Raw genomic sequence first — 16945 nt, forward strand, 5'->3', positions numbered from 1 at the left:
TACATTAGCTGAGTTTTTTTTTTAATGTAAACAGTTCAACTTTAATAAGTCCCTTATGATTTCTCTTTCCTGTTTACCTGTTCATGTTTCTCTCTCTCTCTCTCTCTCTCTCTCTCTCTCTCTCTCTCTCTCTCTCTCTCTCTCTCACTCTCTCTCTCTGTCTCTCTCTCTCTCTCTCTGTCTCTCTCTCACTCTCTCTCTCTCTCTCTCTCTCTCTCTCTCTGTCTCTCTCTCACTCTCTCTCTCTCTCTGTCTCTCTCTCACTCTCTCTCTCTCTGTCTCTCTCTCTCTCTCTCTCTCTCTCTCTCTCTCTCTCTCTCTTTCTCTCTCTCTTTTTTGCGAGGCAATGGGGTGAAGTGACTTGTCCTGGGACACACAGCTAGTAAGTGTCAAGTGTCTGAGGCCAGATTTGTACTCAAGTCTTCCTGAATCCAGGCTGGTGCTCTACCTACTGTGCCATCTAGCTGTCCCTTCATGCTTCTCTTGAGTCTTGTATTTGAAAGTCAATTTTTCTGTTCAGCTCTGGCTTTTCAAGAATGAATTAAATTCCTCTATGTCATTGAATGATAATTTTTTCCCCTCATTGGTTACACTCAGTTTTGCTGGGTAGGTAATTCTTGGTTTTAATCCTAGCTCCTTTGACCTCTGGAATATCATATTCCAAGCCCTCCAATCCATTAATGTAGAAATTGCTAAATCTTATATTATCCTGATAGTGTGGGAACTCTGGAATTTGACTATAATATTCCTGGGAGTTTTCCTTTCGGGATCTCTTTCACGAGGTGATCGGTGGATTCTTTCAATCTCTATTTTACCCTCTGGTTGTTTTATTTTTTGCTGATGTCTCATGGAGTTATTAGCTTCCACTTGACCAATTTTAATTTTTAAGGAGTTTTCTTCAGTATTTTTGCACTTCTTTTACCAAAGTGTTCATTCTCTTTTCATAATTTTCTTGCATAGTTCTCATTTCTTTTCCCATTTTTCCTCCAACCCAGATGGCTCCAGAGGAGAAAGTGAGAGGTCGCAGGCTTATCAGAGCCCAAGTCAGGCTCAGTTTTCTTAGCCAATTGCTTTCCCAGTTCTACTCCTCACTGATCATGACTGCTGACATCCTAGACAGCACCCATAGACCTCACTGTCTATCTTCCTATGCCGGCCTGGGATTGAAAAATGACTCACTGTGACTTTTCTTTGGTTTCTCACTCAGTTTTTTTTTGTGGTTATTGTAGAAGAACTTTTTAATAATTTGACAGCCCCATTCAAATCTCTTTCCTTTATCCAAGCAACTTCAAAGCCCCATATCCCCTTTAGCCTTATTTCAGCCTCCTGTACATTTCACCAATTTGCTCCATTTAGTAAATCACTCTATCAATTTGTTTAATACTTTGACTATTCCACTTAACATTTTCTTTCTTTACCTTGTCAACTACCTACTCTATTACTTCTTTATTTTCCTTAATCATTTTTTATCCATGTTTATATTTAACTGTCTTTGGTCTTGCTTTTCTTACAAACTAAATGTAGAATCTGGACTATTTTCTGGGCTTGGAGATTTTTTTGGGTGGATGTTTTGCATCCTGATCAGGATATCCAGATCTTCTAAGCTCACTCATGTTTCTGACAGCAGTTTTGATATAATTTTGTGCAGTGGGAATAAATGCTAATTTGGGATAATCAACAACATTTTGTTTTAAGCCTTCATTATTGTGACTGAATTAAATAAGTTGTTTCCCTTTATTAAGGACTTGAGTAGTATAGTTTGGTAATGATATGTGTTCTGTCCACCCTCCCCACCCCCACTCTCCCATTTTGGTAAACAACTACTGATGTATGTGTGTCCCTCAAACTTGGAAAATTGCTAATAATATGTGTTTGTTTCTTAAATCTGATAAACATTTGCTAATGATATTAGGAAACTAGAACTTTGATTGTTTCCTTTCATCATAAGACTAAATAATCAGTTACTAATCAGAACTTAGATGTAACTTGTCAATGCACTTAGCTAAGGGGAAGGGAATAAGCACTTATTTGGTGCCTACAATCTGCCAGGCACTTTTACAAATATTATCTCATTTGATCCTCAAAATAATCATTCAAGGTAGGTGCCACTATTATCCTAATTTTTCAATTGAGGAAACTGAGGCAAATAGAGGTTAAGTGACTTGCCCAGGGTCAAACAGCTAGTAAGTATCTGAAGCTGTATTTGAACTTAATGGATTTGAGCCTACTGCTCCATCTACTGCATCACCAAATACCTCTAGCCAAAGCCATACCAGAGGTACCTTTCATCAGTCTGTTCCTGGGTCATAAGTGTTCCCTACACTTGGAGAATTGAACATTTTATGTTCACTTGAGAGCAGTGCTAATTGATGGAAATTTGCCAGAACACTGTACTGTACATTAAACCTTGAAAGAAAAAATGAGTTTCATCAGTAAAAGTTACCTTTTTCTGACCAGTCTTTGTATGATCTTGTTGATAAATGTTTTTCCTTCCTCATACCAGGTTAGCAGCTGTCTTTTTACTTGTCTTCTCACTGTTTCCAACTTTAAGAAGCCTATGGCACTTTGTAGAGTTCATCAGTTCTTGTTACTGTTGTGTTTTGTTACACCTTAGTGCCTTGGTGTAAATGATTTTTCTTGGAGATGAATGATTCGTGAAGCATATCTAAGAGCTACTCAAGTGTCCTTTTTAAGATCTACAACTTTTGAAGTTTCCTTGGAGTAATATTCATTCTTATAAATGACAGAATTAAAAACACAACAAAAAAAATTCCAATGAAACACGTGTATGGTACAAAATCCAGCACACAACTGATAGAAAACTAAGGAAACCAGTTCAATCTTGGTTTTATTTGGTCAAGGTCAGATGTTCTAAGTCTGGTGCCAGTAGAAGCACACATACAACCACTATTGTCACCATATGGAGCTATATCAAAATTATTAAGTAATTAGCATGCCGCTGTACTGTGGAAGTCTTGTTTCTGGTTTGATAGGTAGTGGATGAAGTTATTCCTATCCTCTTTTATAGGCAATGAGTCTATGCAGCACACTAATTCTGAAAGCTTCCTGTTTATGTTCTAAATCAGTAACGTCAAACTTAAAATAGAAATGGGGGCCAAAAATGGATTCATAAGGATTCCTGCAGGCCACATATTGACTTAGTTTTATCTATGTTTTATTGTATTTTTATTTGGCTGTACTAGGGAGTGTTGTGGGCCACTTTTGCCTGGCAGGGCATCAAGTTTGACATCTCTGCTCTAAATTAAGCTTGTACTTTCTGTTGAAGAATAAATGTCATTTTAAGTGTGTGCTTTACTATGTTATTTTATTTCAGCCTGACAGCTCTGTGAGGTAGCTATTATGGGTTTTATTATCCTCATTTTACAGATGAGGAAGCTGAACTTGGAGCTGTTAACTGATTTGCTCATGGGTACATAGCCAATAAGTGGTACAGGTGGGATGTGATACCTTATCTTGCTGATACCTAATCTAGTACTGCATCTACTACATTACACTGCCTCTCTGCTGAACACACTAGACACAGGTTTCTTTCTTCATATGTCTATATCCATATTCATATATCCGTATCTCTATATATCGATAGATATATCTGTTGCATCCAGAGCCAGTTGTATCTGTTCTATATCAAAGCCAATCAATCAATATTTATAAGTACTTAACTATGTGTTTATACTCTGATGGGGAAGACAATATATACACAAACTAATGTATAGAAACTAAATACAGAGTAGATGGAAGGTAAATTTAGCAGGGAAAACTTTTTTTTTTCCTGGCCCAGATGACCAGAATCATAGTGGCATACTACCATAGTCAGGAAGGCTTTAGCCAAAACTGTTTTGTTTTACCCAACATAGAATTGGTTATACTACTATATGGTACTCTAAGGTAAAATTCTGACTTCTGTCACTCTCAAGGAAGTTAAGGCTTATTCCTAAGGAGTTACACCTATCTTTCTTGGTCAGTAGCACTGCTCCCAGAACCTCATTCTGCAACTGACCTTGCCCCCATTAGTTGATGGTTAATATGAGCAGAAAGAACTGGTTCAAAGCTACTACATTTACTTCTACTAATGGTGTATTCTCCAGAGGAAGTCCTAAACTCCTAGCTAAGCTTTTTGTTAGGAGCATTGCTCCTTCCATGTCACTATGGAAATCACCATGGTTTCAGACGCATGGAGCCTACTGGACAGGGTAGACGTCTGTATCCATCTCCATATTCATCCTTTGATTCTATAAATTTCCATTGTATCTTCTAGCAGTCTTTACTTCTCACTGAAGAATCCTTTTAAAAACACCAGTCCCAATTAGAAGTCAAATATTTAAACTGCAGTTCCCTAAATTTTCCCCAGAATTGCTCCTCTCTTGAGAGACATCATGATGCAATGGAAAGAGTGTGAGGTGCAACTCAGATTCATATTTCCCCTCTGACACTCAGTTGTGTGACCATGGACTTAAGGTGTGTGATCAAGTAATTTAACTTCAGTTTCCTCATCTGTGAAATAAGGAAGAGAGGCAGGCAGCAAGGAGTTTATCTGCAGGCAGCAGATAAAAGGTTTCCTTGGAGTCAGGAGGACCTGGGTTCAAGTTCTGACTCTGACATACTAGCTATAAGTATTTGAATTCTCAGCATTCCAAGCATTTCTCTGATTTTAAGTTACAAAAGAGGTCTGATCTTTATTTGTATAGGAGGAGAGGATTTTCACAAGGGGAGTTCTCTGCTCTTTAAATTCCTCCTCTCCCCAAAAAAATTTCAAGGGGAATAATAATACTTGAGCTACTTACTTCAAATGGTTTCTCTAAAAGAGCTTTGAAAATTTGTATATGTAAATATCAGCAATTATTGAATTCATAGCCATCATTGCCATTATAGGTATAGGGTATATTAGAAATCATCTAGTTCAACTTCTGTAAGAACAGAAGAAAATGAGAAAGCGAAATGTCTTGCTCAAGTTCATACAGATATTTAGTAGCAAAAACAGGATTTGAACCTTAGGTCTTCTTAATCTAAATCCAGAACTCTTTCCTCTTCCATAACTTCAGTCACATTGGTGGTCCAATTATCACGGCTTTCCAAAGAGTGCGCTAGCGAGATATCTATCTATCTATCTATCTATCTATCTATCTATCTATCTATCTATCTATCTATCTATCTATCTATCTATCTCTGAAGTGAGGTTTAAATGGAGAATTCCTGAAGTTTTCAGTGGAGAAGGATAGTGGAAAAGGGGTGGGGAACAGGAAGAAAGGGAAAAAATGGCATTCCGATAAATTCTACCTTCTGACACCAAGCAGAAGAGGGAAGTTAGTCACCAATCTTCCCTGCCACTTCAGGCTGCCGAGGTGAAGTGGCCACTAGATTTAGCTGTGTAGACTGCCTGAGGCCGGGGACTAAACTGGGCGAAATTCAGAGAGAGGTAGAGAGAAAAGGACGCGCAGGGGGTGGAGATCTCTCAGTGAGCCTCCGCCCCTCAGCAGCAGTGTGGCTTTACGACCTAAAAAAGTTCAGTGGAACTTTGCTGCTGGGAGACAGCGAAGCTCTTGGTTTGCAACCTGGATGGGAAGAAGATAGATCCGACTGGAGGAGGAGCCCTGCTGTTCCAAGTCTTGATCCAATCTTTCTGCCCCACGATGTAGGGACCCTTTCTGCCTTTCTGGACTCTAGTGGATTCTTCACTTATTTTCTCTTGCCAGACGCCGCAGCCTGTACTGACCTTGTCAGCCCCGGCTGTGCTGCCTGAATTGAGAATCATAGTCATTTTTAAAGGGGAGGTGGGCGGACTGGAGGAAAAGAGGGCGCAAGCCCCAGGCTGGGGGCTCGTAAGGCAGCTCCAGGCTCAGCTGTACCTGCAGCTGAGGGAGCATGGTGGGCGCAGTACTGGCGGTCCGAGGACCAGCAAGGCAACTGTGGCCTTCATCGCCGCTTCTGCTGCTCTTGCTGCTCTTGTTGCTGCTGCTGCTGCTGCTGGGCACAAGGGCCTCAGCGCAGTACTCCAGCAATATGTGCAACTGGAAAGGGAGGTAAGGAGCTAGCCCCCATGACGCTCTTAAATTCACCCTTTGCCGACTTCTTTGTCTTCTCACCCCCTTTCAGTGGGGACAGGAAAAAGGATTTACACTGCTCCCTTTCACTGCAGAGGGAGAAGGATGCTTTCTTCTTTCCTTTCCTGGAGGGAAAGGACGCTTAGTCAGCCGTGTTCTGGAGCTGCTCCCTCCCTGTATCCCCCTCTTCTTGCCTCTATTTGGTGAAGTCTAAGTGTGGAGTGGAATGAGTTGGTTTGGTTGGAATTTCGGTGGGACGGAGGTGGCAGGGACGCACACAATGAGTCAAATCAGCTGGTCCCTGCTCTCTTGGTGGGCGAATTCCTGGAGACCCTCAACCACCCCATTTTTAACTAGAACGAGAGAAGCCCTTCCGGGAATGGGGCTTCTTGGTTGTCTATTGGAGGGGAAAGGTAGCCCCTTCTGTGAATGTAATAATTATAAAGCTCTTAGCAGTGCCAGGTAAATAGTAAGTGCTATATAAATGTTAGCGATTACTATTATTATTTCTCATCATCATCATTATTATTACTGGGACTGCCTCTTGTTTTATTCAGTTGTGCTATCCCTCAGGGCTCGAGGCTGTGCTCAGTTCCTTAGCTTCCTGCTGCACCTAGTCCTGGCCTGCTTCCCCAGCCTCTGTTTATTGCAGTGCTTGGGACTCCTGGGAGAGGATAGGGCATAGGGGATAAAGGTATGCATTTCTGCGAAGAAATAGCGGCATTTATTGAGGTAATGTGAAGACTTTTTAAAAAGCTGAGTGGGGTGAGAAGGAAAAGTGACTTTTGTCAAACAAAAGTAAGGGCATTATACTGAGCGCAGCACCGTATCGGCAATGTAACCCCCAAAATAATTTGTTAGCTTGTGGAGAGTGACCTTTTAAACTCCAGGCACACACACCCACACACACACACACACACCACACCCACACCCACACCCCCCACACCACCCACACACACACACACACACACACACACACACACACACACACACACACACACACACACACACACGACTTTGCTAGGAGAGTGGGGAGGAAGGCTTGCTGATTACCATTTCAGAGCAGAGTTAAACGCGGCATTGCCCGGCCCGAACTCTGACCCTTCATTGGTGAGTTTCACACAAGAAACAAAACCTTTTTGTTCCCTCTGAAGAGCCAGCTTTTCCAGTCTTTAATAGCTTCGGCCCTTTAATTACACTGTCTGATGGGGTAAAGCGGTTTTTGGTCGTTGTTATAATCGGATTTAACTAGGATCCTGTAACCACTAGTTCAAGTATCATGTCTTTCCCTTTTGTCATCCCTCTGCCAGCAAAAATTTAGTAAGTGTGAAACCTGACTAATATGTTAGCAAGTTCCAAATGGGCTTGAGATTCAGTGAATGAGATGGGGGATGGGCTGGGTGAAATTTTCTTTGAAAGCTCCTTCACATTTCTTCTAATCTAAAAAAAAAGTTAATGAGGGAATGACTTTTTGGTATATGCATATATAATGATATATGCATATATAATATCTATGACTATGATAGTAGTTATGAGGAAAGTATTATTATACCACTATATTAACTATTATTTTTATTTGTTACCAGATTCATCAAAGCTGGGGCCCTAATATTTTAGATATATGGAAGGAACCTTAGATAAAGTGTTAGAATGCAATAAGCCCAGAACAACTATATTTCTTCCTGTCAACCTCTTCTTCTGATCAGATTTGTGAAAATATGTGTTGATCAATATATGTACATTTGTGTGTGTCTGTATATATATTTGTATATATGTGTCATATGACTGATTTTTGGTAAGTCTTAATATTTTTTTTAAGAAGCTCACAATGACCTTGAAGAAAATAACTTCCCAGTTCACCAGGATACCCTCTGGCTATTTCTGACAGTTGTAGAATTTTGAAAAATAAGCAATATTGCATTTTTCCTAATAAACTTACTATAACCCATAACAGTGTTACTTATATATTAAAATTTAAAGTGACTGAGTAGGGCTAAAATTAGGAATTAGCAGTAAATGTCCAAAATTAGTCTTTTTGTGGGGTGTGGGGTAGAGGAAAGGCAGATCCCATTTTGGGAAGGAAGAAAGGTACTCTACCCTTTCACAGTGGTTCAAGTTAGTACCTTTTCAGGTTCTTTTAATTTAATATTGTTGTTTCTTTTGGAAGGGAATAGAATGGCTTAGATTGTGCTACATGCCGCAAAATGAGAATTTTTCCAGACCAGCACCTTTTTGGTATATTGGAGTGCAGATGTAAAGCTGGTCTTAAGCCTGTCATGCTAATGCTATGTTCCTGGGATCACAGTGACTGGTGCCTTCAGATTCTTACCTGACCATTGATATTTTTAGGATTTTTTTTGTTCCAATTTTTTTAAACAAGAACCGATTTTACAGTTAGAGAAATTTAAAACCATTTTCATGTGCTCACACTGTAGTTTCAGTTTGTGTAGGAAAATTATTGCTCTTTTTAAAAAAACAAATCTTGGACAAATGTATAGAACAGAGTTTACATAGATATTTCCCCTACACCTTGAAATCTAGTTCTAGAGATCAGTAGTTGGCTGTAGTTGACTACTTTGAGAAGTTATTTAGAAGATCTTCCCCATTAGAAAGATTCAGGCTTTGCTAAAAATATTTAAAGAGTCAGTCACCAGCACCCTAGACATCCTTAGCAGAATTGTGAATGTGTGAGTTTTGCTGTTTTGAGTACAAAATGGATGGGAAGCAAAAAAAAAAGTATGCCTATGACTGCACAACAATAGGTCACAAGGGAGAGCAATTTTGTCCATATGAAAAGGGGCTTTAGAATCCTGTGGGAGTCAACAGGTTTCTCTCCCTCAAATTGAGATTAGAGGCCCTTGGATGTTTTTTCTTCCTTTTCATCACTAGAAGATCCATTTGGGTGGCTTGAAGGCTGCTGTGTCCTCTGCAGTTCTAGTGGCCTGAACCTAGATGAGCTTCATTGGTGATGACTTCTGAATACCAAAGTAGAACTGGACATTGAAACTGGAGACAGATTTCTAGAGGGTTCTTGCTCCAAAAAGGCTCCATTTTTCAGATGAGGTTTTGTCCCTGGCCCCACTTCCAGAATTGATGCTGCTTACATTTGGGCTAGGTAAAGTAGAAGATCCACGAGTAAACCAGTCTCTGGACTTTTGCATGGGAGAAGAATGGAGACTGCTACTTGAAGTAGATTGGGCTGAAGCAGTCAATCTTCTTTTGTCATCTCTCCATTTTTCAACTTTTAATTTATGGACTGCCTCTATCACTCTGTACTTAGTTTATGCTGCGACCTTTATAGGGAATGTATCCATTATATTTCAACCCTATTTGCTGCTCAAAACTATAGATGTTCTCTTGTTTCTATTGTGTTATTAGAGAATCAGGTTCAGGTATTTGTCTACAAATATCATCTCATTTGTTCCTTATAACAACTCTGTGAGGTTAGATTGCTATTATTATTCCCATTTTACAGTTGAAGAAACTGAGGCTAATAAAGGTTAAATGACTTGCCCAAAGTCACCCAGCTAGTAAATATCTGAGGCTGGATTTGAACTTAGGTCCAGGCCTTGAGCTCTTCTACCCACTACATTACCTAACTTCAAAAGCCCAGGATCCAACTTCTGCATCTGTCATTTACTACCTGTATGATCTTGGACAAAACACTCTGAGTCTGTTTTCTTTACCTGTAAAATGAGAACCTGGGCGGTACTAAATTATCCCTGAAGTCCCTTTCCAGCCCTAAAATCTTATGGCTACTGTGTCAGGATAGGTGTAGTGTGAGAAACGATGTCTGTCCTCTGAGTTCTAGCACACCCTTAAATGTATTCTGTTTCTGGGCTAGAACTGGGAGGACAGACATCGTTTCTCACACTATACCTGTCCTGACATAGTAGCTGTAGAATTTTAGGGCAGCTTATACCAGTCAATTGTTAAATTTTTAATGTGACCACATATACTGTGGAAATCAGCAAATACTACAAATCAAGACTTGATTTATTATTTTGTTGATTGTCTAGAACTCTAGACTTAAAGTGACAGAGAAAATGTTCATGCAGATTAAACTTAAAATGTTGAACGTAAAAATATTTTTTGGGGAGAGCTGATTGTTAAACATTTAGCAGCACACCCCTGAATACATTTCTACTCTTAACAAAGAAAATATAAAAGAAGTTTTTTTTAACTTCCAGTATGGATAATCCAGACTCATTGCAATTTTTATTACCCACTCATTTTAAATAGAAGGTTCTTTTGAAGCTTGCCAGTGTGTTGGCCACCTTCTTAAAATTTTCTGGAATAACTGGAGTTGACAATCAAACTGGAAGCCTGTCGTCAAGGCAACTTAGGGTAGTATAAATGAGAGAGCAAAAGGCTACTTACTACTTGGAGGCTATGTTATTTGTAGAGCAGCATATGATATCATTAAAAACTTTACCAAGACAAATGCCAGGAATGTATGGCTCATTTTGTGGTACATACTGCTCCATTTATCACTATGAGTATAAAACAGCTGACAGATACTGTTGAAACCTGTTAATTTGAAATTGTTTTTTAATTAACCTTAAATTTAATTTAATACACCTTTTATAACTTTCTATAAGTCACCCTAAGCAGCATATTAAAATCAAGAGAAGCAAGCATTGATGGACAGTGTTGATTTTTATTTGATGTGAAATATGAAAGTAGGTTACTCTTTATGATGTCTACTCATACTCGATTTTGATTGGTTAGAACATTTCTAAATGACAGCTAGGAGGTACAGTAGGTGGGCCTGAAGTCAGGAAGACTTGAGGTCAAATCTGGCCTCAAGGCACTTAATAGCTGTGGGACCCTAGGCATGTCACTTAACTGCTGTCTGCCTCAGTTTCCTCACTGTATAATGGGGATAATAATAGGGTGAAGATCACACGACATAATATTTGTAAAGCACCTGGCATATAGTACTTAATAAATAAAGAAAAAGGGAATAAGCATTCCCTTTTCTCTCCCCCTTCCCTTCCCAAGCAATTGAGGAAAAAGGTTTCAAAATCTCCTCAAATTTGTAATCTGTGTGACCAATAGCACCATTTTTGTTGTGTGCTAGCTGTAAAGACAGAAAAATGAACTTGTTCTCAGAGTGGACCTGAAAATATAAAAACTTCTTTTATCCACATGACTGGGGAATAAATAAACAAAAAGGGCCTTGAGGTCTTGACCCCAGAAAGAAAACTAGCCACCTCAAATTCAACATGTACAACACTGAGTTTATCACTGTCTATCTTTTCTACCCCTGTATCTCCACCAAACTTCCCTATTCCTGTCAAAGATATCATTCTTCTGTTATTGCCAAGACTTAAAAATAACACCATCTTCTGGACTTCTTAACCTGATCAATCACTATGTCTTAAATCATCTCTTTCCATCTTCATTCCCTCTAATGTCACCCAAGTCTGGGGCTTATTACCTTACCTCTAGCCTGGGGTATTACAAGTCTTTCTGGCTCTGATTGTCAGATGGGCTCTGTATGATGAAAGGGATCCATAGATTCTTTGCTGAGGATTTTGGTGTAGTGCTCTGCTACAATAATGATAACAAAAAGGCTGACAAAATTATAATCATTATCAAAACATTCTCCTACTCATATAAAGTTATGATATAGTGACTCTTAGAATATTACGTGTACTCTTGTTACCCCCTGAGAAAAAACCTAATAGAACTGGAGAATGGCAATTCAAATCACTGAAGAAATGAAAAGGATACTGCTATAGGAAGAGAAATTCAAAAGATGGGAGAGGACTTCAGTCTGGAAGGTTGAAGTCTAAGGGTGTGTTTGAAGGGGAACACAAATAATTTAAATTGGTAAAATCACAAAAAACCCAAGATGATATGAATACACATGTGTTCACCAAATCACCAAAAACTAGAGCATAGGAGTATTGCAACTTCAGCCAATTAAGATTAGTACAAATAAAAGAATATTATTATCAGTTATCAGTTAATCTTATGGAACTCATAAACCCAAGAAATGGCACAGGCAGAAAATATGAAGTATGACAGATAATGAATGATGAATAACTGCTAAGAGAAGTTGGAATATACCCAATCTTTAAATTGAGACCACCTTGACAAACAGCTATTGATTTGCATGAACAGTGTGTCTGATTCTATGTGACAATTCCAGTGACAACACTTCTTTTGTTTTCTTTAGTGGGTTGACTCATGAGGCACACAAGAAGGATGTTGAACAGGTTTACCTCCGATGTTCTGAAGGATCCTTTGAATGGATGTATCCTACTGGAGCACTAATAATTAATCTTCAGCCAAACATAGTATCATTGTCTAACAAACACTTAACAATTTGCATCAAACCATTCAAGGACTCTATGGGAGCAAATATTTATTTGGAAAAAAATGGAGAACTGAAGGTATTGGTTGGAGATGGAGAACATAGCCCCAGAAAGATCTATTGTTTCAGATTTGACCAAGGGGCTTTGTTTGTTGAAGCTACCCCTCAACAGGACATTAGCAGGAAGATTACAGGTTTTCAGTATGAACTGACAAACAAAAGGGAAGTCTCTGATTTGCACACAGTTTCTGGTGAGTAGTACATATTGAATGGTAACAAGGCCATGCAAACAACTAGCACTCTTCTTCATGGCATTACCATAATAAGCAATTTGAACACCATTATATACCAGAATTCATTATTGGATGGAATCTGGTACATCATAGTTCAAACAATCAGTGTTGTATGGGCTCAAGAGCTAAAACTTGCTTTTAATTTCTAGCTCTGACTCTGTGACTAGGAGCAAATAAGTCTCTCTGTACCTTGGTTTTATTACTTCTCAATAGGGCTAATAACAGATTATCTAACTTATAAACTATTATAAGGAAAGAGCTTTGTAAATCATAAAGCACTGTAGAAAGTGGGTTGATACCAATATTTTTAATATTAATATCATAGTACAGTGGAAAGAGCACTAACTTGATTTGGAGGAGTTGAATTTAGATCAGGACTAGCTGTGTTGACCCTGGGCAAGTCACTAAATCTCTCTAAGCCTGCGTAAAATGAGAGTTAGATTATGTGGCTCTAAATTTATGATCTTATGATCCTAACAAATGGTAACAATAATAAATCCTATCTCTCCCCCGCCTGCAAACATTTTAAAAGCTGTAAGAAGTAAAAAAGTAAAAGCTTTATTAGTGATTAATCTGTAAAGCAGGATCTAAATTGTTACCCCTCCCTCACATCATAAAAGAGTTCTAGTGTATTCAGAAGAAAAACTACATGGAAGCCCATATAAACTTGATAAATTTAAGTATTATATTCCAATTTAAAACTAGTTCCTGAAATATATTCATTTTAAAAATCAGACACAATTTTGAAAGCCAAAAAAGGGAAGCACTTCTCATGCTTTGAATTGTTGCCTTTAAAAAAAATTAGTACTACTTTGTTTAAAAATATATCTATTTCTTGTGTCATATGTCTATAGCTATATCTATCTTTAGAACAATGGACCTTGGGAATATATGTATATTACTAATATTTATTGCTGCATAGTGAGTGATGGACAGAGCTGAGAGAATCATACATAGTTAAGACCTAGGCTGACAGCTTATTTTAAAGTTTATATATAATCTTTTATTTTTTTTAATCTTAATATTCCTTTTTAGAAGATTCCTTTATAAAATCAGTTTAATTCAGTATTTGTTAAACATGTTAGTTTTCTTTTTCTGCCTGGTGTTTCTTCCTTCCCTCTATTTAAATGTCATGGTGCTCAGGTGTTAGCAATGCTGAAATTTTGCCACAGGTCAGGCACCTCTGCAGGGCTAAATGAAATGATGTTGATTGCTAGTTTTATGGCAAGTGATATTTAGGTGTTATAACCCATGTTAACTGATAGGTTTTTTTTGTTAATGAAAAAAATCAGGTAAAATAAGGTTGTTTCCCCACCCAGGCTTACTTATTTAATCTTGCTGCATCTAGCTCATTGAATCCTTTTGCTTTCAGATTATTTTTGGCATATCAAAAGAATTTTTTACATCTTTTTCTTTCTTTTTTTGATTAATTTATTTTTAGTTTTCAACAATCACTTCCATAAACTTTTGCATTCCCCCTTCCTCCCCAAGATGGTGTGCAGTCTGATATAGGCTCTATATATACATTCCTATTAAGCGTATTTTCACATTAGTCTTATTGTAAGGAAGAATTAGAACCAAAGGAGGAACTGTAAGAAAGAGGAAACAAAACAAAACAGAAGAAAAAAAAGAGCAAATAGTATGCTTTGATCTGCATTCAGACTCCATAGTTCTTTCTCTGGATATGGATAGCATTTTCCATCATGAGACTTTTAGAGATATCTTAGATACTTGCATTGCTGAGAAGGGTTAAGTCTATCAGAGTTAGTCATTGTCCAATGTGGCTGTTTCTGTGTACAACATTCTCCTGACTCTGCTCACTTCACTCAGCATCAGTCCATACAAGTCTTTCCAGGTTTTTCTGAAGTCTGCTTGCTCATCATTTTTTATGGAACAATAGTATTCCATTACCTTCATATATTACAACTTGTTCATCCATTTCCCCAATTGATGGGTATCCCTTCAATTTCCAATTCTTTGCCACCACAAAAAGAGATGCTATAAATATTCATGTATATGTGGGTCCTTTTCCCATTTTTATGATCTCTTTGGGATACAGCTCTAGAAGAGGTATTGCTGGGTCAAAGGGTATGCACATTTTTACAGGTCTTTGGGCATAGTTCCAAATTACTCTCCAAAATGGTTAGATCATTTTATAACTCCACCAACAATGCATTAGTATTCCAATTTTCCCACATCTCCTCCAGCATTTATCATTTTCCTGTTTTGTCATGTTGGCCAATCTGATAGGTGTGAGGTGGTACCTCAGAATTGTTTTGATTTGCATTTCTCTAATCAATAGTGATTTAGAGCATTTTTTCATATGACTGTAGATGGCTTTAATTTCTTCATCTGAAAACTGCCTGCTCATATCCTTTGACCATTTATCAACTGGGGGAATGACTTGTAGTCTTATAAATTTGACTTAGTTCTCTATATACTTTAGAAATGAGGCTCTTATCAGAGATACTAGTCGTAAAAATTCTTTCCCAATTTTCTGCTTCCTTCCTAATCTTGGTTGCATTGGTTTTGTTTGTGCAAACACTTTTCAATATAATGTAATCAAAATTATCCATTTTGCATTTTGTAATGTTCTCTATCTCCTGTTTGGTCATAAATTCTTCTGTTCTCCATAAATCTGACAGGTGAACTATTCCTTGCTCTCCCACTTTGCTTACAGTATCAGCTTTTATATCTAAATCATGAACCCATTTTGACTTTATTTTGGTATATGGTGTAACATTTTGATCTATGCCTAGTTTCTGCCATACCATCATACTATCATTCCAGTTTTCCCAGAAGTTTTTGTCAAATAGTGAGTTCTTATCCCAGAAGCTGGGGTCTTTGGGTTTATCAAATAGTAGATTACTAGAATCATTGACTACTGTGTCTTGCATACTTAACTTATTCCACTGATCCACCACTCTATATCTTAGCCAGTACCAAGTAGTTTTGATGATTGCTGCTTTATAAATCAACTTAAGATCTGAAACAGCTAGGCATTTCTTTTCATTAGTTCCCTGATATTCTGGACCTTTTATTATTCCAAATGAATCTTATTATTATTTTTTAACTCCTATAATAATTTGTTGGTAGTTTGATTGGTATGGCACTGAATAAGTAAATTAGCTTAGGTAGAATTGTCATTTTTATTATATTACCTTGGCCTACCCATAAGCAACTGATGTTTTTCCAATTATTTAGATGTGACTTTATTTGTGTGAAAAGTGTTTTGTAGTTGTGTTCATATAGTTCCTGGGTTTGTTTCAGTAGGTAGACTCCTAAATATTTTATAATGTCTCCAGTAACTTTAAATGGAATTTCTCTTTCTATCTCTTGCTGTTGGGCTTTGTTAGTAATATATAGAAATGCTAATGTTTTATGTGGGCTTATTTTATAGCCTGCAACTTTGCTAAAGTTGTTTATTATTTCAAGTAGTTTTTTCCTTGATTCTCTAGGATTCTCTAAGTATATCATTGTATCATCTGCAAAGAGTGATAGCTTTGTTCTTTGCCTATTCCTCTTTTTTTTTTTAAAGCATGTAACCTAATTAGGAATTGTCAGAATGCTATTTTACAAGTATCAAAGGTGCAAAGGTATATGCAGGTAAATATAAAGCAAGGTATATACAGGATAAAAAGAAAATAATTAACAGAGGGAAGGCACTAGAATTGAGAGAGGTTGGGAAAGGCTTCCCGTAAAAGTGAGGATTTCAGCTGGGATCTAAAGGAAGTCAGGGAAATTTGTAGATAGAGTTGAGGAAGGAGAGCATTCCAGGCATGAGAGACAACCAGAGAAAGTGCCCAGAACTGAAACATGAAGTGTCTTGTTCGTGGAATAGCCAGGAAGCCACTGACACTAGATCAAAGGGTATATGTTGGGGGAGTAAGTTATAAGAAGACTGGAAAGGTAGGCGGGAAGCTAGGTTATGAAGATTTTGAATGCCAAACAGAACATTTTTTATTTTATCCTGGAGGCAATAGGGAGCCACTGGAGTTTGTTGAGTAGATAGAGGAGGGCCATGATTGGACCTGTGCTTTAGGAAAATCATTTTGGTGGCTGAATGAAGCAGGGAGAGATTTGAGACAGGCAGAACCACTAGTAGGCTATTGCAATAGTCCAGATATGAAGTAATGAGAGCCTGCGTTAGAATGGTGGCAGTATCAAAAGAGAGAAGGGAGTGTATATGAGATATATTGAAGAGGTGAAATTGACAGGCCTTGGCAACAGCTTGGAAATGGAAGGTGAGAGACAGTGAGGCATCAAGG

General features: G+C 38.0%; 1 protein-coding gene across 3 annotated transcripts in view; it reads left to right on the plus strand.

Moving 5' to 3' along the window:
* The first annotated feature begins 5420 nt into the window (after nucleotides 1–5420).
* METRNL (meteorin like, glial cell differentiation regulator) overlaps nucleotides 5421–16945 on the plus strand; it is a 41270-nt gene continuing 29745 nt past the window's right edge. Inside the window, exons 1-2 of one of the 3 annotated variants that reach the window (XM_020987527.2) lie at nucleotides 5421–6038; nucleotides 12247–12635. In XM_020987527.2, coding sequence (XP_020843186.1) covers nucleotides 5881–6038; nucleotides 12247–12635 — 547 coding nt within the window. In that variant the 5' untranslated portion in view covers nucleotides 5421–5880. The remainder of the gene's footprint in view (nucleotides 6039–12246; nucleotides 12636–16945) is intronic. The other 2 variants (XM_020987526.2, XM_078155771.1) reach the window with 2 other exon arrangements.

This window comes from Phascolarctos cinereus, unplaced genomic scaffold, assembly GCF_003287225.1.
Source record: "Phascolarctos cinereus isolate Bilbo 61053 unplaced genomic scaffold, phaCin_HiC Scaffold_5;HRSCAF=322, whole genome shotgun sequence".
NCBI classification, from domain to species: domain Eukaryota; kingdom Metazoa; phylum Chordata; class Mammalia; order Diprotodontia; family Phascolarctidae; genus Phascolarctos; species Phascolarctos cinereus.